The sequence below is a fragment of the Grus americana genome, chromosome 1 (genome assembly GCF_028858705.1).
Source record: "Grus americana isolate bGruAme1 chromosome 1, bGruAme1.mat, whole genome shotgun sequence".
Classification (NCBI taxonomy): domain Eukaryota; kingdom Metazoa; phylum Chordata; class Aves; order Gruiformes; family Gruidae; genus Grus; species Grus americana.
This window is the reverse complement of record NC_072852.1, coordinates 159,846,475-159,859,683: the sequence shown is the minus strand read 5'-3', so window position 1 is coordinate 159,859,683 and position 13,209 is coordinate 159,846,475. Positions and strand designations below refer to the sequence as shown.

Sequence of the window (13,209 nt, the reverse complement as noted above, 5' to 3'; positions counted from 1 at the left end):
ACAGCTGAAAAATGGGAGAGCGCGAGGCAGTTGTCTGTCCTTCCACTCAGGTGTTGCTGCTGGTTACTAGCTGCTCTGAGATTGTTTTCTCCTAACCTGTGGTCTGTGGTAAATGGCGTTAGTGCAGCACAGTCCCCGCAACAGCGCTGCGCTCACAGAGATGCTCTCAGAGCGGTCAGTAGCACGGGGAGCTGGGCTGCGGTACCCCTCCTTCAGGTGTAACTTTACAAATGGTGAAGAAACTCCTAGAGAGGAACATCTAGTCTTTGTCTGAATGACCGCGTTTGCAAACTGGTGTTTATTGCCTGCGGTTCAGCTGTAGGGCATCACGCCTGGTCAGGTAAAGCATAGGGTGTTTGTTAGTCCCTCTCTGCGTGTCCTTAGCCAAATGACAAGGCGATGCTGATCTCCGTGTTAGTTTTCCCCACTCGATGTATCATTGTTTTTCCTTGAAGCACGGTGTTCTCATTTGGCTGCTGTTGCTGAAAACTACTTTGGTCTGATGAAGGCTGATAGAAGATTGTGTGAGCATCCTCTATCCAGCTGGTCAGATAAGCAGTTTTCAATTAATTTTTGCCAAAAGATAGTGCATATGCAAGGAATTTATTTTCTTTTGTCTGTAAGATGATCTATAGATCTTAGTAACACAGTGGGGAAGTGCTGTTTGTCATTTAGGGAGAAGCAGAACTTGTGATGCTGCCAATTTTTTTAGCTTTTTAGTTACTTTCTACGTTCTTTATTTTCCTTCATGTGATCAGAAGACTGTAATTAGTTGTCACTCAATTGTTCCTGAAAACACAATGAAGGCACTCAGAAGCAGAAAACAACGTAAACAACAAAACAATTTGAAATCTGGCTGAATGGAAAGAAGGTTAATATTATTTAGGGAAAGAAGGTTTAAATTTAACTTACATTCCTCACGGTAACACAGTCACACTATGTAGGAAACATCCATTTGGAGAGGGATGGTGTTAGCACGTTTATTTTGTAAGTAGATGGTTAATGCCGAGCGTGCATCGGGATGTAATTCGGTATGGGGAGAGTTACTTTTTGGTTCCCCGTGGTGCCAAGGGCAAGAGAAACCACTGGGCTTCAAGAGTCCAGGCAAGGGACTCGCTCTGTCTCTGCCGACGCCGATGGCAGCGCAAGCCAACCCTGCCAGCACACGACGGTGTTTTCATGCCAGAGCGTGGAGATGGCACTGCACGTGGTTTTAATCTCCCCACTGCTACCACAAATACAGCACCATGAAAACTACTGAAGCTGCACAAATTCCCTGCTTTGCTTAGAGGCAAGGAAGTACGCAGGCACTTGCAAATATTGCTTCTTCGTCTCAAGTTGCTGGCTTGATTTTTGTGCGTGTAGGATTCTGTGCACTGAAACTGCAGGAGCAGGGAAAGGCCAAGATCTTAATGGTTGAACAGGTAAAGCAATGTTGTCGTACCCTGTTTAAAGCAAGCCACCCAAGGTGCTCCCACAACTGCTTCCGAATTTGATAGTCTTACCTGAGCACAGCAACAAAAGAAGATCTCAACTGTCCTGATTGCCTTGTAGCCTTTGCTGTATTTTCACCTGTGAATACAGTTTTTGCTTTTCCAATTTTCTGTGTCTCAGAAATGCAAAGGGGTATTTTTTCCTTTTAGCTGTATGTTTCTGTTGGTTGTTTTTCTTTTTTAATTAAATTAGGCAGAACAGGTGGCATTACTAAGCCCAGCATTGGTCAATAAGCTAACACCAGTGCTGATAGCCAAAATCATTTTAATGATTCCCCCGTCCATAAATACGTAAAAGAAAAGCACCTCTGGGTAAACACCCCAGCATTACTGAATCTTTGTAGGACTACGGCCAAAAGAAGAGACAGTGAGTTATTATGACTTAAGTGTCTAAATTTCCTCTATCCAGTAATTCAAGATTACCCCAGGTTTTGGAAGTTATCACCATTCAAACCACTCTTTGAATCGACTTTTCTCATTTCTTATGATTTCAAATTGGTGCTACTGTAGCCACGGGTATTGATACTGCACAGGATGATTTTTTTCTACCAAGATGTAAGCTATTAAATGTATATGCTAAGTCAGTGATTTTGAAACTGGGTATCTTGAAGGCTGCTTTTTTAGTTGTATGACTTATAAAACACACTCCTGTCAGTGATCCCACGTTTTAAAAACAACTGAGGAAGAAGCTTTAAGCTGCATTCCAGTTGTTCTCTTCCAGTTCATTTGCATGCACATAATTTCAATTTACTTTCCTGTTCTTTAGAAAAGTAGTTTAAAAAAAAAAATCTTTCTCCACAATTTTCCATTTCACAAGCCTAGGAAAGTTCTTGCTATGGGAAAAGATATGTTTTTCTTGACCTCTACTGCTGAAATGCTCACTACTAAAAACCAAACCAAACCAGCTTCCTAAATTCTGTTTCTTACTACATCGTCCTTTCTTGTGAAGGAAAAGGTGGAATTGTAAAGTTACCTGTTGCCATCAGCCAGTTATGTGTTGTTTTAAATCTTGCCTGCTCTTCAGACCTCAAAATCTAAAAAAAAAAATAAAAAAAAAAAAAAATTTCTCTTTCTGATCTTATAATTCTACTGGTTGGAATTCATAACAGAGAAATAACAACCAGGAAAAACAGTAGAAATGGATTTGCTTAAGTAACAATTTCAGGTTTTATTTAGATTAATATGGTATCAATAATTTAGTAAGATATTCTTAAATTCAAATAAGATTTTTCTCTTGTGTGTGAACCCTTTTTTTTCCTTGTTGTTTTTCCTTTTCCCTTTACCTCCTTTCCTCCCTCCTGTTCTTCAGCGATCCCAGTGCAAATATAAACTGCATTTTTCAGTTCAAGGGAAATTGCAAACTTGACCAAATGTGATCACAAACCTCATGTAGGTTTTATGATTCTGTGTACTAAATTTTTTTGGGGGAGTGTATTTGTGTGTGTGTGTGTGAAAACTATTGGTAAACGGGAAGTCAAAACATTTTCACAGTTGTGAAATTTCAAGAGTAAAAGCATTCAAATATTTCACCATTCTTTTATAACATGAAGCTTCAAGTACTAATTGTGGTTACATTAAAAAAAACCCCTTAACTATAGTAATTGCTCATAGCATGTTTATGCAGTTTTTTTATATTTGACTTCAATAAATTTTTCTTCTATATCTTTATGCAATTGCACAGTCTAAGATTTGTGTTGGAGTACAGTGAGATTAAGAATGAAATCCCATTCTGATGATGAGGTACAAATAGTCAATAATATTAGAGTTTCCTCCTAGGGGGAAAAATGTTACCGTCCTTTGAAAAGAATTCACAGATTCTTTTTTTTTTTAATTGGTGCACTTCACCTTTTCAAATGGTAAGCAACTTTTTAGCTGTAACTGAAAAAGTTGACAGGTAAAGATTGCTGCGATGGAAACTAAGCCTTGCCTCGGGCTGAGTAGCACAAGAATCGCCCCCAGAAGCGCTCGGTCCGCGTATCGTTTCCCCAACACGCTGGGATCTCAGGCGCAGTCGGGGAAGCATGTTTTGGATAAGTGGGAGTGCAATGGCCAGTGCTGATTGCTGTCATGGGGACATCACTGACCTTTGCTTAGCCAGAGGTCACAAAATTTGGGATGTGCTATCTTTGGAGTCTTTCATTAAAGGAGTGTGGCAAAAAAAAGTTTAATAATGATTTGTCAAGTACTATTAATTGCCGCTAATTACGTTTGCAGCTCTGTAGCTCCCATTTCAAAGTTAATTTGGAAAGAAGGGAAAACGTGCACTAATTATTTTACATGGTAATGGACAGTGTCAAGGAATTTCAATTGCTGTTCATCCAATTCCTCTTGATTTGTTTTCTTGTTGGACGCTTGCTGCCAGATTGCCAACAAGTCAGAGAGAAAAAAATCCAGGAAGGGAATGATACCGGCATAGCCTTTAGTTTAAACAACAAATAAACAAACACCCCCTCCCAGTATCTTCATAAGGGATTCAGATAGTGAATGCATACTGAATTCACTGTTTGGTGGTTTTGCACAAGCATAAACAAGATGAATGTGTGTAATTATTTTGCAGAAGGCTCCACGAGAGGGTAGCTGTATTTCATATGGCACCGTCTTGCATTGTCCCGTGTTACTTACAAGGCTCAATAGGGACACAAGTCTCAGCAGAGTGGAAATCATGAGGGATGTTTACTGGTGTCTCCCCAAAGCTGAGAAAGGGAGATATCATTAAAATCCAATTCTTGCTTCACTTTTAACCAAATCTAAGATCTTTTTTGCTTAGGGCTCTCATCATTTTTTTTTTTTTCTTCCCTTCAGCTCCAAGAGCCTTAAAAGTGTTACACATCGGAGCACCTGTGTTCTAAATATAACGGTCTTAAAAATGTAATTGAGGGATTTTCACTTTTGTAGGCAAATCAGCAGGGTTGATATTGATCCATCTTTTTAGGGAGCCACAGTGCACCAGAAGGTGATACTGTAGAGGGCCCCGTAAACCCTCGGAGCCTTCTGTCTAATTTGGCAGAAAAACACAGAATGTCGGACAACAAAAGAACGATCCGATTCCGTAAGAAATCTTCATCCCTCCCACCCCCTTTTCACAAGATTAAAAAAAAAAAAAAAAAAAGGACTTAATTTTTTCAGCTGCACACAATGATTTGGTGCTCACTCTTGCATTGAAACAGTTGCTGTCAGAACAGGCAGGAAACAGTTTTCTTTTAATTGCTGAAATCATTCGGAAGTGCTTCATGCACGGCTTCTATACAGCAGATGCTGTGCATTAATTGGCCTGTGTAGGGCTGACCCAGGGTTCCTTGCAGCGGGCCCAATTTTAGGCAGAGGGTTTAAATAGCTTATTTCTTATTTTGTATAACCTGGCGTACATTGTGAGTGCTCTTGCACGTGGGGTATTTCATGGTCTGCAGTTTCTAATGTCATGTGGGTTTCAAAACCTGTGTTTCTCTGGTAATGTACTAGCAGCAGGTAAGCTCTAAATACCATCCATCAGGAGCTAATTTTTTATCCAGATACTCCAATGACTGATGAACCTGTCTTTTGTATGAATGTTCAGCACAGGAGAAAGCCATATGCCCCTGGCAGTGGTTCCTATGCATTCTTTACAGTTCGTAGCGATGAGATTAAGAAAAAAACCAAACCCTTACATTTACATGTTTTTCATTTATTTAGCAGTTAGCACTTTCTAAAATAGCTCTATTTTTTTTTTTTTTTTTTTTTAAACAGCGAAAGGAGATTTAAGTCTCTTAAAGCAATCTGACTACCACTACTCATTTTCTTTATCAGGAATATTACTGCACAGCCTTAATAGGGAACCTTGTTTTGCTACTCCCCGTCTGTTCAAAACAGACCTTAGCCCATTAGAAGGTCCTCCCTTGTGTGGGAAGACCACAGCTGTTACTGTAAATCTCATCCAGTAACTGTATCACCCCCATTTTGTGGCTCTGAAGGATGAAATTGAGAAATGGAATACTGTGCAGTCATCCTTTACATCTCCAATTTTAGGCCTTTGCACATCATTTTCATGCTTTTATTCCAAATCAAACAACATTAGTGAGCAACACCACCCTGTGCTAAATGCCTGGTGTCTAAGGCAGCACCTACGATCTTTGTTTTTGGAGGATTTAGGATTTGGAGGCAAGTTGGGGTTTTGGTGGTGGTGGATTTTTTTTAAATTTCATTTTTATTACTCCCTCTTTTCCCTCCCCCTACCCCCAGATCTTTCCCAATCCTCAGACTTTGTCGGAAGCAGATGTCCAGACGGTAGCGAGGTGCCTAAGATGGAGGATGCTCTGCTGTGCCTCCACAGAGGAAGCGAGAGCTCAGCACAGTTAACAAACACAACTTTAAAAAGGTTTCTGTTTCTTTAAATCCTTCCGAATAAAGTGGATCTAACTTCTTATGAAGGATATTGGGGGCTTTAATCAGAAATAAGAAGTGGTTTAAATCATTAGCACAACAAAGCAAACTATAAGCTTGAAGATAAAAGTCTCAGGGGAAAGACTCCTCTGAAAATAAATGGGACTTGATAGATTTCCATATCATTTATAACTTCCCTTAATTACACTTGGAAGACTTGCCAGTAAAACTGGAAAATTGGCAGCCTATATCCATTATAGTAATTTTGCCGACCATGGCAAGCAGCTGGCTTTACTGGATTTTATTTCCCATCACTCACAATTAATCATCAGCTGGAGATGTCTGAAACTCCTCAAAACGTAGCAATACTGTGTGACATTCAGGCCTCCTTAAAATGCTAAAATCTGCTGAGTAAATGGGCCGAGTTCCCCTTCCAGCGAACTCATTTTGGTGCGAGGCAGGCTGCCGGTTAATGAGTGCCACTTCGATAATCGGATGCGAATGTGAACTCTGACCTCATGTCAAAGGAGAGGACGCAGCAAGCTGGATAAAAGATCGGGGATTCAGATCCGCAAACTTTACACCAATTAGACGGGGAGCGGGGAAATACATCAGCGCCCATTGGGTTTATCAGAAAGACTTGTGGGGCTTGTGACCATTTTGTAAGCCTAACATCGAAGACGTCCTGTCACAAGCATTAAGGCTTTATCAGATGACGCACAAAAGTCTGAGAAAAGTGTACCATATTCACAAAGATCCTGTGGCAGCAGTGCCCTCGGGTGCGCGCTGTCTTTTTGTGTCTCGTGAGTTTTAAGGAGACCCATCCGTAAGCGCAATTAGTCTTTACGGTCCCCCCGTAGGTACGGTGAAAACGGCTCGGGGTTGCTGCTTCTCAAATTTGGCTTCCAGCCCGTGTCGTGAGTTGCTTGGTTGGGAAGTGGCTGGAGTCAGTTCTCTGTCCTGCCTGTAACCTTTCGGCCAGAGGAGATAACAACCACCGTGCGGTCCCCAAGTTATTCGAGCAGCGCTGTTGACTGTTCCCAAATTCATGTCAGAATTGTTAGCAACATCGAGATGTTAAGTACACTCCTCTTCAAGGACTTTTTTTTTCCCTCCCCCCCCCTTTTTTTTTTTCCTTTTTTCTCTTTTCATTCTATGGAGTCCAAATCTGAACAGATATTTTGAACTGCTCCATGCAGAAATAAACTACTAAAATACAGACTGCAAGTCTAACAGTTAATCACTTGTTCATTTTGATATTCCAAGCAATGTAAAGGTCTATTTGTCTGTAGCGTAACTCCGTGAGAAAGATACCTGAGTTTAATTTCTTTTAAGAAAAGGAGCCCTTTTATTTTACTTGGTTCCAGTCAATCAGATTTTTTGTTTGATTTTACTTGCCTGTTTTGACAGATTTGGGTCATCACTGAGACCTCTCTGAATTGAAATGTAAAGATGGTGGTTTACATTGGTTTACCATCCACTGAAAGAAAGAAATTATACGATGAAAATGCAACATTAAAAATGGTCCAGATAAATCCTTAAATAAGTTAGAAAGCAAGAACTCATATGCATCGCTGTGGTTTTCATTTGCAGGCTAAATAACAGGCAAAAGGATATGTGCAATTATGGAATGAAAGAAATTGGACAATGCCCAAAAGACTGAAAAAGAGAAGAGAGAGATACAAGTGCCTAATTTTAGGATTTGTCGCTTTGCAACACAATGAGTGGAGCTGTAAAGGTTTTACATAAGACCAGTAATTAAACTTCTGTGCTTAAGTGACACTTTCGCCAAGGTAATTTTCAACAAATTGCACATCATCAGAAGTACTGCCACAGCATTTACACATGTGGTACGTGCTGAAAGTGCCTCCTTCCTTCCAAATTAGTAAGACTAGATGTTAACTGGATACTTTGTCTATATATTTTGTGGGTTGGGTGGGTTATTTCTTTCTCAGACGCTGCTTCCTTTGTCATAAACCCAGCAGGTATTCTATAAAACACAAAAACTTTATTTTTGTGAAAGGGGGGGAAACTGAGGAGGACATTTCTATGCCACAGCCTCTAATACTTCTTTGCATTTTACAGGTGTACTTAAGATCTACAGCCACAATTCTGCGCTTTTCCAGCAGATGTATTTCCGTTTCCAGAACTCTGTTTAGATAATTGCTAACTGATCCGTTTGCATGACATGCACCTGGCGAAGCCATCTTACACTTTGGCAAGCTGAATCAGGCTGGGGCTCAAGAGGAGAGTGTCTCGTGCCCTTAAAATTAGGCCACTTAATTCAGATCTGCAGCCCTTAGTGTCTCAATCTTCAGCAGCCTTTAGAGGCCCATGTTCTTGGAGCTCTGGTAGCTGAGTTTAACCAGAGGGTGGCAAATTTGTTTCTGAAATATGCTGTAAGAACCCTCCAAAAAACTCTTTTCTTCTTTTCTCTTCTTTTCTTTTCTCTTCTTTTCTTCTTTAGAAGTAGATATTTATTGCTTCCTCTTAACCTCACAAATGTCTGGAAAGTTCAGAGCAGGTGGAAGAAAAGCTGAGCAGTGAGGTAGGCAGAAGAGGAGGAAAAGTGAGGAAGGGAAGAAAGAGCAGCTTGGACAAAGCTACAGGCAGAGCAGCAGGTGTGGAAGGAGGGAGACAAAAGATGGGGAAATGGAAGAGAAGGGAAATAACTGGGGACAAAGAACGAGTCTGATACTATTCACTGAATTTGACACTGCTAATGACTTAAATGCTGACCTGAAGCTTGGGATGGAATTTCTGCAGGTGAAGTGTTGGGTGTTGGTTATTCTCTGTATCCGGTTGGCACACCATGTTCCCATAGCAAAAACTTTCCTTATTTACCCCCAAAAACCCACCCCCTTGTAAGCACCTTTTAACATAACGTCTTTTCTTCTGTCTTGCTCAGGATCCATAGGCAGACATCAATGCTTCTCAGTCAGTGCTTATAAAATGTACAGTTGACGTTGGCCAAGAGTAGCACTGGGAAATGCTTAACACTAGTGCACACTTTAGAGGAAGAAACCCCCTTTATTTAAATTTTCAGAATGTACCTCATGCAATAGGCATTTTGACTTCACACCTGTCTGTTAGTGTATTCCTCCAAAGTGGTACACACTTGTCCTTAAATATGTATTATTCATTTTACATATATTTAGAGAACTATATGTATGTATATAAATAAACACATTTTGAGGGAACTAGCACATATAACAATGCATAGACCAGATCTCTGTGGGTCTCAAATTACCCTCTTTAATGAAACTTTGACATCAGAGTGAAAGCATCCCAAATTTGCTGGGGTAATGAGTGAATGGCAGACTGCATCTGCAAAAGAGCCTGCTGAAAAGACTTGCAGTGGGTGCTTGGAGCCAGGCGTCCCAGAGGGGTGTACCTGCACAAGTCCTAAATACTGGTGCGTAGGGCCCAGCACCCTTCCCTCTCCAGCATAAATCATCTTTTTAGGATGACTGGCTGATCGCTGGGTTACATGAAGGATCAGTTCTGAATCCCCTGCTTTTTCCCTCATCTGTAGGCAGCCCCCCCCCCCGCCTGCTGTAAAGCCCCGAGCAGCTGTTTCCTCTGCACAGCGTGGCCCAAGGCGTTGGAGGGAGGATCTGACTGGGAGGCACAGGGAGCCCAGCAGAGCAGCCCAGTGGGTCACTGGTGACCTTGAGCTTGCACACGCCTGTTAGCAGAGCACAGAGAAGCAGAAAGAGGGCACTTGAATGTTTCCCTTTAAGGGCTATCAGCTGTGGTGGAAATGATGGTTTCGCCTCTGCGATGCCTCCCTTGCGGATGAGAGGCGGTGGTTCCATGCAGGCGTGCTCCCTTCCCTCAGCCCTAAGTCATCAGCCGCCATCGGGATCCCGCCACGTGCAGAGGTGTGAGTTTCTGCTCAGCATTAGCCCGTTGGGTATTGCCGGAGCTTCGGCCCATGGTCCCACGGACACGTGCCAAGAAACTTCTGGCTTCTGAATCAGGATTAGTATCCGCAGGATCTGCGCCAGGGAAGCAAAGGAAAGGCTTCCCGGCCAAAACTGCACAGATTAAATTTTGCTCTGGATTTAATGTCGAACTGTGATGGATGTCAAACATGAACTGTAGAAGTTGGAGCTGAATGGATGGGATGGGAGAAGAGCATTTCAATTTTGCCTGGGGTGCTAGTTTTAAGTAGGTGATTCCTTTTTCCCCATGTCACCACTAGTTTGTCAAAGGCAACTGCGATTTGTGATTGGGGTTTGTGTCGTGCTGACTTGACTTGTGCCACTAAAGTCTTTTTAGCATTTAATGAAATAATCCCTTTATTTTCCAGAAGAATCATACACATTTAGAGCATTTCAAATCCTCTATCCTCATTTTGTACTGCTTTAATTTCACCAGGTTTCAGAAGGTCAAGAGATTTGTGTAATTGAAGCAATGAAAATGCAGAACAGTATGATTGCTGCTAAAACAGGCAAGGTAAGATACCTTGGGTCACTTAAAACCATATGGAGCTTGTCAAATAGGTTGGAATTTAAAAAGGAAAAAAGGAAGATTCTGGTTGTTAAGGAATTAAGTCTGATTGTTGTAAGTCTTTCGAAGCAAGGTGTCTTTAATTTTTAACATTCACATTTGCTGTGAATGCTGTTAAGTAGTTCTGAGCCCTAGATAGCACAGCAGGAAATAGTTTTACTGGCTTCAGAAATTCATATAACTCTTTTTTTTCCTAAATGATTTGTTTTCTATGATGTTACAATGCCAAGTTGAATTGAAAGGTGTTGCAGACCGTTTCTCCAAATCCCATCTTTCCAGAGAGCAACTGAAGAAGAGATCTCTCTTTGCCAGTTAATTCATTAATGGCAAACAATTTGACGTTAAAAAAACCACTCAGAACAAGGCACAGAAAGTGCTTTTGCAGGAAGATGAGAAAAGTGAAATTTTTTTTATTACTGTGACTGTTAAATATGAAGCCTAGATCTGCAAATGTTTTAGGCTTTGCAAGGCTGTGCATTGCGGTGTCCTGCTTCTAGGGGGATCAGCGTTGCGGCCCCGGAGCTGGGACTCTCCTCCTGCAGCGCAGGATGTACCAAACCCAGCACTCTGGGCAGGGAACCAATTAAGCTTATATGACAAGGGCATGCCTTAAACCCCATCTGGTCTGGGGACTGTCAGCCCCTAAATCGGGGCCTCAGAGCATCCCTGTGCCAGATTAGAATTCACAGTGTGAAACCATCATCTAGACACGAGCCCCTGCTCCATCCTTTTCAAAGGGAGAGCAGAGTCACTCCTCAGGAGTCGCTGGTCAGAGTCCTTGCCAAAGATCTGCGTTATATATTCTCGTATTTCCCAGCGTGTCCAAGCCCTTTTCCGCCTGGGGACAGGCCCCTCTTCTCTCCCTGAAGCACTGCCATTTTGCTATTAAAAATAACAAGCTAAACCCTGACGCGAAGTGCCTTAGCCCAGGGGGAGGCAGCAAGGAGCCTGACTCCCCGGGGCAGGGAGGAGGTTGGTCACTGGCAAGATTCGCTGAGATCTCAAGATGGGTCTCTATGCCAAGGACTGTTTGTGTGTTTACAAGAAAGGCTTATTTGGCACAGCAGCGAAATTGTCGCTGAGACTGGGGCCCAGGGCTTGCCTCTTCCAGTGAGTCTAGTGCAAAACTGGGTCTCGAGGAAAAAAATTGTGGAGAGAGGGAGAACGTACCTTCTCCCGTCGCTCTAACATTGCCACTTTATTATTTTATTTCATGCGTTAAATCCTATATAATTTATTTTCTCACTTGATTAATATTCCCCGGCATTTAGTTTTTCATCTTTGCTTCTTTTGTTTAACCCCTTATTGCTGCTCTTTGCATCCACTGTTTTTAACTAGTGAGTACTGGTAATTAAAATGCCATTCCCTCTCCCACCCACCCCCTTTTAATTTTTACTTTAACCTTCCCTTTCCCGCCAAGGTGTGCTGCAACCCGTGGGCCTGTTCCTTAAAATCCTGCTAGTCCTTCTCCCAGTGATAAACATCTCCCCTTCATTCTGCACAGGTGCCACATAAACCCCCCATTTGGCTTATTTATCCTTCAAAGCGGGATGTGAATGGTGCACAGGCCATTCAGTGGGCCCGATGTTAACTGTGTAGTGTCCCCTTGATGTTTCCATTTTAATAATAAGCAAATTATTTGGTTCTTTAGAGTTTTAAGAATTTGAAAAAGCAAAACGTTTTGGGCTGTGTAGAAATGAAGCTGCTGAACAGAATTCATCCCATTCTGCAGTACAAAGTCATGGCTCTGAGTGCTAAAATAACTTGGCCCCTCCACAGGAATGGGATGTTTGGCCCTGGCTGTTAGTCCACGTTTTGATGCTTTGAAACCGTGTTTTGAAACTCAGTTCGTTTGTCTTCAGCTGGAAGACGTTCCCATTTTCATTCCCGGCTGAGTTCTTTTTCTGCATCAAACCTCATCTTCCTGTTTGTAATTGTGAGAAAAGTGGCTTGTTTTTTATCTACTTTGAGTTTACTCCAGCTGCAGGTGGTTTAAAAACGAGGGAAAGATGGAGAGGAACTGGCATGCCTCCTCTCTCCTGCGGGACAGCTGCGCGTGGGTCAGGACGAGGAGTTGGCCCCGCTGCGTGTCAGAAATCACTGGGGAGTTTGAAACACTAGTCAGCTACAATGTTTGCTGAACTTTGGGCTTTGTAGAAAAAGAAAAGAAAGAAATAGAGTATTTTCCACACTGCTTTCATCTCTCAAAAGATTGAGACTCGGAAATCGGGTAGGCTGCCTGGCTATTGATTTAGAAATAAAGCCCCTTTTTGTACATCTCACGGTGTCTTTGCCTGTGTACAGCGTTCAGCTCCATTTCTCGAGCAGTGCCGTGAATATGCCTGGCTGCAGAGCCAGAGCTACGCTCGCAGCTCACGTGGCTGTAGGCTGCCGAACTCGGACGTGGGCGATAGTGTAGCTGTAGTAGCCTGGTAGTTGGGGTATGCTGCAGGTTTCCCTTAGGAGCCCAAGGTAATGTTTGGATGACTAAACTAAGCTAACTGCTGACCCAAGGTAATGTTTGGATGACTATACTAAGCTAACTGCTGAACAAGGTTTTGACCAAGGATTTGGGCATGTCAGTGTGAGCTCTGAATTAATATTGCAAGCAAACTCTCATATACAGCTTCAAATATTTTCTGGAGCTCCATGTGCTGAAAGGGAATTCAAACACGTTACAGCCTTTTATAGAGGAAATGAAGGACTAGTACAAGATGTTTGTGTTTTAAAATTCAGGAATCTGCACGTGAGTATATAATTCATCTACAGATGTAGCTGCATTTATCTGACAGTGGTAGCCCTTTGCCAAGTTCAGTTATGTTAAAGGATCCCAGTTCGGATTTGA

The 13,209-nt window shown here is 42.1% G+C and overlaps 1 protein-coding gene across 1 annotated transcript in view; it reads left to right on the top strand.

Moving 5' to 3' along the window:
• The window catches only part of PCCA (propionyl-CoA carboxylase subunit alpha), a 299,061-nt gene that overhangs the window by 284,892 nt on the left and 960 nt on the right, over positions 1-13,209 (top strand). Inside the window, exon 23 of the mRNA XM_054821090.1 lies at positions 10,233-10,310. Within this exon, the coding sequence (XP_054677065.1) occupies positions 10,233-10,310 (78 nt within the window). The remainder of the gene's footprint in view (positions 1-10,232; positions 10,311-13,209) is intronic.